The 12,957-nt window shown below is 40.7% G+C and overlaps 1 protein-coding gene across 2 annotated transcripts; it reads right to left on the bottom strand.

The window, feature by feature from the left end:
- Positions 1 to 796: 796 nt before the first annotated feature.
- POLR2M (RNA polymerase II subunit M) lies at positions 797 to 11,704 on the bottom strand. 2 transcript variants are annotated; one of them, XM_009429220.5, is made up of 4 exons: positions 11,364 to 11,704; positions 8,961 to 9,605; positions 6,136 to 6,340; positions 797 to 3,821 (listed from the first exon to the last, which is right to left on the bottom strand). In XM_009429220.5, exons 1-4 carry the CDS (start codon positions 11,474 to 11,476, stop codon positions 3,678 to 3,680), a joined length of 1,107 nt encoding a protein of 368 aa, XP_009427495.2. In that variant the 5' UTR covers positions 11,477 to 11,704; the 3' UTR covers positions 797 to 3,677. The 2 variants fall into 2 exon arrangements, with proteins under 2 accessions (XP_009427495.2, XP_009427496.2); XM_009429221.5 differs by having other exon boundaries at positions 8,961 to 9,134; positions 11,364 to 11,654.
- Between the last annotated feature and the right edge of the window lie 1,253 nt (positions 11,705 to 12,957).

The following is a 12,957-nucleotide window of genomic DNA, read 5'->3' as shown; positions in this document are numbered from 1 at the left end:
GGCACTTTTCAAAAGAAGAAATCCAGTGCCCAATAAACGTAAGAAAATGCTCATATGCCATTTCCAATCAGGAAAAGGTAAAATAAAACCACAATGAGGCCGGGTGTGGTGGCTCACACCTGTAATCCCAGCACTTTGGGAGGCCGAGGCAGGTGGATCATGAGGTCAGGAGATCAAGACCATCCTGGCTGACACGGTGAAACCCCGTCTCTACTAAAAATACAAAAAATTAGCTTGGCGTGGTGGCATGCGCCTGTAGTCCCAGCTACTCGGGAGGCTGAGGCAGGAGAATCGTTTGAACACAGGAGGCGGAGGTTGCAATGAGCCAAGATCGCACCACTTAACTCCAGCCTGGGTGACAGAGCATGACTCCATCTCAGAAGAGAGAGAGAAAACACACACACACACACACACACACACACACACACACACGTCTACTATATAAACATCATATTGGCTAAAATTAAAATCTGGCCACACCAAGTGTTGATAAACAAGCACTCTCATACATCATGGAAGCAGAGGTGGGAATATAAAATTTTAAAGGTGTGCGTACCTTATAACTGAGCAATTCCACTCCTAGGTACACATCCTATGGAAACATGTTTATGTACACAAAGATGCTTACTGAAGCATTACTTATAATAGCCAAAAACTGAAAATCTCAAAGCACTCATCAAAGTGGAATAATAGCGGTATTAATGAAATAGCACATTATACAGCAATGAATATGAATGAAACACACCATGTGACACGAATCTTATATGCGATGTTGAAAGACACCAAACACAACATATAGTATTATTCTATTTTTATATAAGTCAAAAGTGAGCAAAATGTAAACCATATTGTTATACACATAACTGGTAAAATAATTCTTAAAAGGACAGAGGGAGAATTACCATACGTCAGGATAGTTAGCTCTGGGGGAAACAGTGAGTGTCAAGAGGGGACACACAGAGATTTTGGAGTGCTGGCAAGACCTCCTCTGCATCTAGTTTGTGATTACACAGCTGTTGCTTTACCCATTAAACTCTGTTTTAAGTACTTATTTGTAAGTTATATTTCACAAAATTTAAAAGAACAAGGGAGAACCTGTGTACTACCAAATATTAACACCAATTAAAGCGATAATTATTGACAGTGTAGAAAAAACCCAGAAGGCCCAGAAATTGGCCTAAGACACAAAAGACACATAAGAATTTAATATTCTATAAAAATAGCATTACTAATCAGAGGGGAAATGGTGGTTTCACATACTGAACCAATTGGTAAATTCTTCGAAATAAAATCAAATCCCTACCTTATATAATATATCCAAATACCTTTGAGATGGATTAAAAATTTCCTTTTCACCCCAAACTTGTATTGATTTAGTTAATGTATATAAACAAAATTTAAATTCCTTTTAAAGACAGGTGTAAAAGTGAAATAAGAAAATACTAGAAGAAAATAAGGACATTTATCCATTCTCGGATTACAAAAATAGTTTCAAGCACATACACAAAGGTAGACTCCTAAAGAAAACAACTTCTATACTGAAATATCACAAACTATGTTAAATGACAAATAAGGCTAAAAAAAGTTACAATATATGACAAAGGACGGACATTCTTAAGAACTTATATGCCAAAAAAAGAGCAAATTCTCCAAGCAAGCAACAGAAAAAATATGAATGAGCAATTCTCAAAAGAATGAATATAGCATGGCCAATGAATATGAAAAAAAAAAACCTTCACTAAGTAAGAAAAACAAATACAAATTTTAAATGTAGCCCTTCTCTGTAATTATTCAATTTGCAAAGATTTTAAGTAGTAATTTTCAATTCTGAGCATTGGATATATTGCTAATGGGAATGTAAATGAACATGATCTCTGCAGTGAGTAATATATATAAAAATTCTCAAAAACACTTTCACCTAACAATTTCATTTTTAGAGCGGTATCTTCTGGAAATAAGTCATTTTCTATGGATGTGATTAAGATGTTAATCATATCACTATTTACAGATTACATTATAATACATAATCAAATTGCTGAATAGGAAATAAATCTTAAAGTTATGGTATACCCATGAAATAAAATATCCTACAGCTGTCTAAAAAGCAAAATATTTAATATGGGAACATGTTGACAATATATAGAGCAGACCACAAAGCAATGTACATTATGATTTCATTTTTGAGAATATAAATGCATAACTATGCATAGAAAAATAAGCAAAAACACAACATCAAAATGTTAACAGAGGTTATCTCCCTAGATGGCAGGATTACAGGGAACTGTGTGTCCAGGCACATGAACTCTTCCATATCATCCAGCTTCCAGAAATAACATCAAATTTTACGCTGTGAAATCATTTACTATTCGTTTTAAGAACTAAAACTAATGAGAATCTTAGGTCAGTATACTTTTCACATTTGCTTGAGGGGGGTAAGGAATGAAAGCAATAATTACACCTGGAAGCAAATGTGAACAGTCTTTTTCGAAAGGAAAAAGTTGTATTTAATTAAGTCCCGGTAAAACATCACCTCAGCATTTGAAGTTGTTCTAATTAATATTTTATTCTTCAACACTTTTAAAGACTCCAATGTATTAGACAACAAATTTTTTGATAATGTAAGTTAATTTCTCTGGAGACAACCATATAATCCTCTAAAATGACATGAACGTTTATATATGGGACTGAAGTTTCTGCAGTCTATATATACCTCTTTGGGGGAAAAAAAGTAAAGTACTGACAATTCAATTTTAACAAAAAAAAAAAAAATGCTTTCCTTATCAAACATTAATGTTGTGTACATGAACCTATCATCTGTGACAGCAAGGAACTCAAGCCAGGTGATGCACAAGCCTTCACCCAGCTCAGTTAGCTTGGGCTTCTCCTGTACCAGATTTGCCTGAAGTAACATGAGGTTATTTAAAAAGACCTCCACCTAGGTTGCAGTGAGCCGAGATCCTGCCACTGCACTCCAGCCTGGGCGACAGAGCAAGACCCCATCTCAAAAAAAAACCCACAAAACCAAACAAACCAACCAACAAAAAAAACCTCCACTTTCCAGCATCTACTCAAAAGGGAAGTCCTTCCTAATCAGAAGAGAGATAACGTTCTTCCTAAGGGAAGACAGAAAAAGGAGAAGAGCATTTGTTAAGCATTCTCCATGCATGTCTTCCTAGGTATTTCACATCCAATGTCTCAATAACCCCATGCAAACATGCATACAATTCTTTAGACTGCTCCCTTCATTACCCAAAAAAGAAGGGAACTATGTCTTCCTAATTGATTTTAGGTGCCTGAAACAACTAAGTATTTCACTGAAAGACATGTAATAAATGCTATTTGATAGGTAAGAAAAAGGAAAAAAGCAAAGTTACCTCTTTTCATTTGGCTTAAAGAAAAAAAAAGTATGTTCTACTATATACTAAAATATCAGACCAATACACAATATATTGCAAAATTTTAATACCATGTGGTTAAACACAATATTCAAATATTAAACTTTTCAAGCACATGAAAGTCATCTTCTGAAAGACAAACTGGGCTTTTTTTTATAACTACCTTTGTGTAACTTTATAAAATTACTTCCCTCAACAATATCTGACACTGATCTTGATACTAGTTAGAAAGTCTGATGTAAGATGATGCCATCTCAACGTCAGTGATTTAGGAGATTATCTTCAGAATTCATCAGAGGACCAATCGTCATCTTCATCCCTTACTTCTCGGTATCTCCCTGAAGACTCCCCTTCTGGATTATAACTCCGCATTTTAATATTCAGTCTTTCAGCTAATTTTTGCGCTGCGAGCTTTGCTTGCATCTCCTTTAAAACAAAGAGCAAAGCACAAAGTTACACGTTCACATCTCTTCCTTACGATTTTTCAATGGGAAGTTACCTAGAATCAGCAATAAGAGGGGCACTGACACCTCACTGAGTGCTCCCTTGGGCAATACAAGCCTGATGGCTGTGCCCTATCAGACACAACTGGGTAATGCTTCTGACAGCCACCAGCCTGCTACAGTTGAAGTTACTGACCTCCATTAATATACAACATTGCACTGAAATACACTCCTCTATATAAGAAACTGAGTAATGAGCTTAGCACTACAATACTTATAAATACAGATGCGTTAAATATGTGGGCACACGCACATGTATACACACACTCACATAACAATTTGACCTATCAAATGTCAAAAATGACTAATGCTGGGGCCCGGTGCGGTGGCTCACGCCTGTAATCCCAGCACTTTGGGAAGCTGAGGCAGGCGGATCACGAGGTCAGGAGATCGAGACCATCCTGGCTAACACAATGAATCCCTGTCTCTACTAAATATACAAAAAATTAGCCGGGCGTGGTGGCGGGTGCCTGTGAACCCGGCGTGTTCCCGGGTTCACAAGAATGAACAAGAATGGCGTGAACCCGGGAGGCGGAGCTTGCAGTGAGCTGAGACTGCGCCACTGAACTCCAGCCTGGGTGACAGAACAAGACTCCGTCTCAAAAAAAAAAAAAGGACTAATGCTGTCTAGATTTCTACAACTGACAGAACCTTCTTCCCTAATTACAATCATGACTTCTAGACTTGGGAATTACATTTCAATGGCAAAATGAAAATCAAGAAATTAATACTAAAAAGCTGACTATTCCTCTCCAAATAAAGTCCTACAGCAACTAGTATCCAATAAAAAGTCCAAGTAAATTTCAGACACTGGCAATGTACTTAAAAACTCCCAAGGACTTTACCACCAACTGATGGTAGGTGGCAATGTCATTCCTAATTCAGTTCTTCCCTTTTCTCATGCTTTCTTGAACTTCTTGATGTCCTCCTCTTCAAGCCATGAATATGGGTCAGTAAAAGTGGGAGCTATTACCACTACAACTTCTCTGCTAAAAAAAACAATTTAAAGATGAAGGGTTTAATTCAACCTAAAAATATCTTAGGACAGGTATTTAAGAGCTCAGAGACAGTAAACACTTCCTCAATGCTACAGCCGTAACTAGACAGTCATTTTAATGCACTGAAAGAAAAATGGTTTTTTTCAAAAAGAGCACCTTGAAAATGCCAATCCATGCCAAGGCTTTTATGAAAAGCCAAGGCAGATTAACAGCCTGTTTTGTTGTTTTTTTTTTGAGACAGGGTCTCACTCTGTCACCCAGGCTGTATAGAGTGCAGTGGTGTGACTGCGGCTCACTGCAGCCTCGACCTCCTGAGCTCAAGCAATCCTCCTACCTCAGCCCCACAGGTAGCTGGGACCACAGTTGCATGCCCCAATGCCCGGCTAATTTTTTGGTAAAGATGAAGTCTAGCTATGTTGCCCACGCTGGTCTCGAATTCCTGAACAGTCTGGTGTTATACTAGTTGGTGCACTAGTACCTGACTAAAATCTAGCTAATCAATACCTAGGAAGTGAGACAGGATACTGTTCTCCTGGAGGCTAAAATTATTACTAAATACTTCTAAACTTTTCTATTCCCCTATGGTCCTTCACACTTATTTTCTCCCATCCCATTATTCTGTATACAAACTCTCAACATACATGTTTGAAGTTCAATGCATAACACATGGAAACAAAGTGCTATGCAAAATTGATAAAGCTGCCAAAAGCAGGAGATATTTCTCTCTTCACATGGGCCTGCGGATTATGCTCTAAAGCAGTGTCTCACTGTCTGCTGGCTACACAACATTAACCTCCCACTCCTTCTATGCCCTCCCCTGTACTGCAGGAGATGGAAGCCTGGGAACTACATTCTCCTCATTCTCTAACAAGGGGTCTGGGTTTGAGTCCACCACTGAGAAGCTGTCACATGAGTTTTACAAGGTGAAAGGGAGAGATGCGATGCTACTACTATCCTAACAGGAACAGGCAGGTAAATGAGCTTTAAGACATGAAATTCTACAAGTCTCCCCACATCTCCAGGCAAATCACCACTTTAATGTTGAAGGTAGCTGTGATCATCTCTAGCTACTTCCTGCAGTTCTAGCAACTTTGTGACTCTCTGAAAACTAGTGGCATAGATCTGAGCTCATGGAAGCACCTAATCCCCTCTATTCCATTCCTTCCTCCTTGAACCTGGAGTAAATTCTAGCTTATGTAAGCAGCACCCAACAAACAGACAAGAAAAAAAAATAAATACCTCATAATTCTGTTTCTGCTGTTTCTGAAGTGCCAAGGATTCTTCTATGGAGAGCAGCTGCGTGGGCATATGGTGAAGTGGTAGAAGCCGAGCTGCTGTGATGTCATCAAGATGCTGCTTATCCCTGCGCCGCCGCTCTTCTGAGGAAATAGGAGACCCACTCTTCTGGCAATGACTAGATGAATCATTTTGTCGAAAAGGTAACCTGATGAAAGGAAAACTTGTGTTATACAATCAGACTATTTTATTTGTAGACACATTTAAAACATTCACACAAATGGCCTTTACCTTAGCAATTAATTCTCCTCCAAAGGTAACAGTAAGTAATTTACCAGTATTCATTGCTCTAACAAATAGGGGTGTGTTTGTGTGCATACAGGCTCTTTGCCTTTTCCTTCCTTATTCAAACCTTGTATTTCATCTGGAGTTTTTTGGTTTTTTTTCATTTATTCAAAGAACATTTGCAAAAGGGCTTATTGCCCAGTAGAAAGAAATACACATGTAAAGTTTCAGTGCAATACAATACCAGAGGTACTGTGATAGATATCTCAGCAAGATACATTGGAACATAAGGAAATGGCCAGTTCTAGTGGGAGACAGGGAGGCTGTAAGAAAAGTTTCGAAAAAGCTTTGAACAGTCTTGGAATAATAACTGCTTACCATGTAAATAAGGAGAGAAGTGCATCCCAGCAAGGGGAGTGAGATAAAGTACAGAAGGTAGACAGACTCAGCTTTTCTGGCTACACAGAAAAGACAGCGAGAAAGAGGGCTGGGAAGTAGCCTAGGCCCAGACTGCAATGAAGAGTTCTCCGTAACAAGTTCGGATTTCCATCTTACAAATTTCACTCTGGCAGCAGTGGAGATAGACTGGTAGTTAAGACTAGAGGTAGAAGGGGCCACAATTACAGCCCAAGAGAGATGAGAGTCTTCACTTCGACAGAAGATGAAGAACAATTATAGAGATGAAGATCAAAGAAATAAGGAGGTCTTCGTGGCTAGCAGATATGGAGATGAGAAAAATTGAAGATACCTTAGGGGAAGAAAACCGAGAAGGTGGTGGCACTATTAGGGAATATGGAAATTACCTTGGAAAGAAACTGCAGTTCCACTTTGTACATCATTAAGCTGAGGTACCTGGGAACACCCAAGTGATCAAGTTTCATGGTTAATTGGCTATGCAAACCTAAAGTTCTGGGAAGACCTGGGATAGAGGTGCACAGGGGTCAGCCTCCAGCATCCAGGTGATACATGAAGCCAGAAGAGTATGCACAAGGAAGAGCAGAAAGGACCCAAAGGACACTACCTGACCCCACCTTCCAACCTCCAAGCCACCTCTCACACGGAACCCTCTCAATCCCTACCTGTCTATGGCCTAAGGACTCCTCAAGGCCCTGCCTTTCCTGCTCTCCTCTAACTTATACAGGAGGCTCCCTGTCTCTTAAACTTCCTGAATTCTTGGTAGCCCTCTTCACTATTCCCTTACCTCTCTCCCACTCCCAGCTAAATGACCATAATACAGAACTGGGATTAATGTATTCTTTGTTTTATTTATTGACTAGATGACGGTTCTAGTTTTCTAAAATGTCATCCTGGAAGTGAAGAAAGATACCCCACTGTACACAAGAAAGTACTTGATCACGTTAATGTAGTATAATCCTGATTTTCTATACAGCAGAAATAAAATGTTTTGAGGTTAAAATGAATGCTGGGGTAGAATTAAAGTCTAACAAAAAAGAAGCATGTTTTAGGTACTTTTCACTCGAGGTTTTCTGTTTTTCAAAGAAAGGTAGTAGTGATTTAACTTTGATGTTACATACTTGTAAATACAATATAGGAAGAAGGTACCAGTTACCTGAGTTGAATGTTACATTTGCTGCAAGTAAATAGCAATTATTTTCAAAAAGATTTTACTTTTCCTGAAATTTCAGAAACAAATTTATGGCAAGGAACTGATCAGAGTTTTTGCCTATCCTGCCTGAATCTATTTTCACAGTTTTTCAAACCTCTTCTCAGCTTCCTTCCCCCTGAAACTGTTATTATTATGTAGCTTAACTCTTTTCCAAGTGTGTAAACCTTGGGTCCTCATGTAGCTCTTAAACTCCTTGAAGAACATGGTATTGTATTACATTACACATGTATACATTACAGCCATGTTTTTAAACTTGAGATTTAACATCAAAAAAGGCAAAGGAGTTTAAGAATCTTGACTTAATTGTGTCCCCACAACACCTGCTGCTTGCTTACATACAGTGAGCATGCAAATAATTTCTGCTGGAAAGCCCATCAGCTCCTGCAATTGCTTTACCCTTAGTTCACAGACTAATCAAAGAGAGTACACTTTGATAGTACACTAATCAAAGCTGTACACTAAAAAATGGTTCTGAAAAAAAGAAGTCATAATAAATTCTCCCCAACTCTGTGTTTATTATGAAATACTGGCTAAGCATCCTAAAATTTAACACTCCCCCATGTGCTATTTAAGACCTTGTCGATTATTTGGTTTCAAAACTAAATATTTTTCAACATGAATCTTCTACTCCAGCCAGGCTGGTCTCAGTGTTGCCACAACATGTTATTTCCTAACTACAAGTCGTTCTCATACAAAGCCCACAGAATAGAGCATTCTCCTGACTTATTTAAGAGAAAAGGTCTTATTATATTGCCCAAGCTGGTCTACAACTCCTGGACTCAAAGCTGTCTTCCCACCTCAGCCTCCTGAGTAGCCTGGGACTACAGGCAAGCACCAACACACCCAGTTTCTCGTAACTTTTTGAGTTTAACAAATATCACGTTCCTGTTACAGGCCTGTTTCCGAGGGTACTTACACATTGGTTTTAAATTTACGGAGCTGGGGCACTGGGTTTTTGGCTCGCATTTCTAGCACTTCCATGTAATGAGGTTTCTTCTCAGTCCCACTAGAAAGGCCTGTCAAGTTCTTAGTACTTGCGTTTTCTTCTGACTGTTGTTCACCTTGGTCCGCAATGGTGATCCTCTGTAACCTGTCAATAAACAGGTTGTCAAAGCTGCTGGAAGTATCTTCTGCTTGACTTGAAACACTATGCTGCGGGTGATGCTCACTAGCTTCAGATGAAGGTGGTACCCTGTCTCTATTGCTGGAAGCTGGGCCCTTATTCACTGTGTACTCAACCTCTGAAGTCTCTTCATCACCTTCAAGAGTAGGACGTCCAAGTCCCTGGTTTTGTGAGGTTTGAGATGACTTGATGTTATCTACAGAGGAACATCCAGGAACTAGTGATGAAGTATCAAGTATCGGGTCAGAATTCTGGGCCTTATCTGTACCCACATCAACTTCTGCAATTGCTTTTTGCCTTAGCTTACAGTCTAAACTAACAGGGTGAAACAGTTCACTTTTTCTTCTAACTTCTTCACATTCTGCAATGGCAGCTTTCAGTTTGGCAAAAGAGTCAAAGATCTTTTTACCTTTGTCGGGCAATTTGCAAATGAATTTTCTGTCAAATGGAAAAGAATACTATTACATTACAGCCATTTTTTTAACTTGAGATATAACATTAAAAAGGCAAGGCATTATCTTCAAAGAAAGAAAAGCTGATTTTTAAGTCAAATATCTGATTTCTAACTGCCCCAAAACAAGAATAAAACAATTAAAATGGTCATTATCCAAATAGCCCAAAAAACAAGGGAATGCAGGAAGAATGGGGAATATATGCCTCATTTGTCTCAGCAAATTAGAATTTCGGCAAAAGTATTTTAAGCATATAATAATCACATAAGACATTCCAAGAACCAGCAGTCATTGAAGTGCAATCTCCAAAATTTGGGGATGGGGTGGAGTGTGGGGATGGGCCTATTAGGTCAAAACTACTTTCATAATACTACTAAGATATTATTTCCCTCTCATTTTCTCGCATGGGTACAGTGGAGTTTTCCAGAGGCTACATGACATGTGATGACATCATTGTTCTAGAATAGAATGTGTGCTTGTGTATGCTTATGTTTTAAAGACTTCAGATGTATTTCTGATAAGTAAATACATTTCGCTAGATACAACACATAAAATAGCTCTTTGGGATGTCAATAATTCTTAAAGTATAACGGAGTCCTGAGACCAAAAAGTTAATTCACTGCTATACATTCAAAACCTATTCTCACAAGGTCAAAACACGTGTCTTGATCCCAACCAATTATTTATTTGTCCCTTCTGCTGGATGACAGAGTTCCTTTTCTGATTCCCTTTTCTTTAACTATACAATAAATGGAGAGAAAAAATTACACCTTAAGTCCTCTGTTCTTTTTGACACTACATTCATCCCCACAATTTCAACTATTAACAACACTCTACAGCTGAAATTCCTGTTTTCTGTATTTTTCCAGGGTTCTCTCTTTCTTGAGCCTCATGACTACTTCTCCAGCTTTTAAATGTTTGGTTTTCGATTAACCAAATGTCTGTCCTGCTCTCCTCTCAACTCTGCACACCCTAAGTAAAATCAACCTTGGATCTATTCCTCTCCCTGAATTTTCCTATTTTTGCTAGTGGTCTTCCATACAGATTGGAAACTTCAGCCATCTCTGTCAACTGCATTTAAATTAGTCCATGCTTAAAAGTTCTCCCAATCCCTTCCTAGCTCACTTTCTTACAAGTGTCTCGTGGGAAGCCTCTCTGAAAATATCCTTCTACTGTCTTCTGCTTTTTATTCCTTCAAACCATCTTTTGCAACAAGCTGCTGAACAAAGCTGCCTAAAAAACAAAATCACTTTTATTACGTGGCTCCCTTGCTAAAATCCGTTCAATCAGCCAGCTGAATGAGGGTCGAACTTTCCCGGCCTAATAAACCCCTCTTCATATCCCACTCTTCCCATTTCCTACGGTTCCTGTAAGCTTAGAATCCAGAGATGAAGCTGACAATTTGTTATGGGTTAGGGGTGCGGGCGACAAAAGGGTTTAGAATGCAGACTCATGGAACCACCACAGTCCCCGGGTAAATAAAACCGACCAGGGGCTACTAACTCCCTGCAACGCTAGGTAGCCGTTCAATCCGAGCTATCCTCGCAGGCATACGTGCCTGGCCAGGAAGAGGCACGGCTCTGCCGCAGCAAGCCCTCCGTCCACTCGCCCGTAGGACTGAAGCGAATGTGACTGAGTCAAGGTCACCTTCCAGGGAAGGGAACAGAGTGCGGGAGGGGAGGGGAGCGCCCAGGGAGCTCGAGCTGAAGGAGCCTGGCGGAGACTCCGCGGGACCCCAGCTTACTCGTTGCGCAAAAGTCTCTCCTGGCGCTTCAACATTTCCCGCAGCTCCACCAAACTCCGCTGCGCCAAGTCCTCGGGAGCTTGGGGCTCGAAGCCGCGGGGCAGCGAGCACATTCTGCGCGGGCTGAGGCTGGCGCGGCGGCGGGCACTCGGCTTCCTCGGCAGGCCCCGCTACTAGCGCCGGATCCGCGGACGGCGGTGACTCCGGGGCACGAGCGGGAGTCGCCATTTTCCCGGAAGAACGGGGTCTTCTTCGAGCCGAATCGAGCTTTATTGAAATTCCGGAAACAAACACGGACCGGGAGAAGGGGGCGTCCGCAGGAGTGTTAAAGGGCGGAAGTTACGTCGGATGACGCCGGCGCCTCGGCTTGGCGCCCTTTCCCCTTGTGTGAGCTTTCATGCGGTCATCAGCTGTTCGTCGGTTTATACAAAAAGTATTCAGCGCCACCGTGACCTCACCAAGCACTATGTGTCAGTCAACAAATAGCAACGTCCTGTGTTATACTTGGGGTTTACAGAGTTGGCGGGGGGATAGGGGGAGGGAGAATCAAATTATGATATAATAGTAACTTTGGGATGGGCACCTGGGAAGATATCTCTGAGAAGTGAAATTCAAGTCGAAACTTGAAAGATGAGCTGGCCATTAATAAGGTGGGAGAGAGTGCGGGACAGGATTTGGGAGACTCTGGCCTGTGAGTGGTGCCTCCGGCCTGTGCGTGGTGCCTCCTAGCTCAGCTTAGGGACGTCCTGAAATTGTTAAAGTTGGAAGGTTCCTCAGAATCAGCGATTTTTCTTGGGGCTCAATGCATTTGGAGAAGGACTTCATTTGTAGCACCGCCTCAAGCATTGTTAAGACATCTGGTGTTTCTGGCTTCTGCCTGCTAGGTGCTATGGCACTCCCAAGTCATTGCAACAATCCAAAATGTCTCCTCCAACATACATTTCCAAAGGCCCACAAGAGGTGATGAGGGAGTGGGAGCAGCTGTACAAACTCGTTGAGGACCTTTTCGAATTTTCTACTTTGCCTATAGAAAAACAGAGGCATGAAAACTGAAATAAATAGTCCCAGGGCACAAAACCAGTAAGTGACAGCACCAGATTTCAAACTCAAAAGCCCAGCCCCTTTTCCAACACACCAATTTGAAAATCCCCTTCTTCACTTTAGGCCTATTTCCAAATGTGTAAAACTGTTGAAAAGACTCCCCCCCCCCCCCACCTCCCCAGCTGTTGAGAAGAAGGCAGCTTAATAGGTATTGGACACAGCTTTTACCTTCTCGTTATAGTTCAGCTACCAGAGGTGCATCCCAGTGGAAAGAGTAGGAAGACATGCAGTCACAGCAGATGTCACTTGGGAGGTTTGAACACCCCCATAACCTCCAAAACCACCGCCCTCCCCCGATTTTTTGATATAGGAAATTGAAGTTGTCTCAATGCTGTGTAAGATGCTATATAAACACAAGCAGCTCTGTCCTAAAGAGACAGAAGATCTAGGTAAACTCCAAAGCTATTCCAGGGAGCACAATTGCAACCATTTATCTATCCCCCCAATCTGGTCCATTCTGATCAGATTCATTAATATATCAAAATAAGTTTTC

Source organism: Pan troglodytes, chromosome 16 (genome assembly GCF_028858775.2).
Source record: "Pan troglodytes isolate AG18354 chromosome 16, NHGRI_mPanTro3-v2.0_pri, whole genome shotgun sequence".
Classification (NCBI taxonomy): Eukaryota; Metazoa; Chordata; class Mammalia; order Primates; family Hominidae; genus Pan; species Pan troglodytes.
The sequence above is the reverse complement of the archived record's forward strand: the minus strand, read 5'-3'. Positions and strand labels throughout refer to the sequence as shown.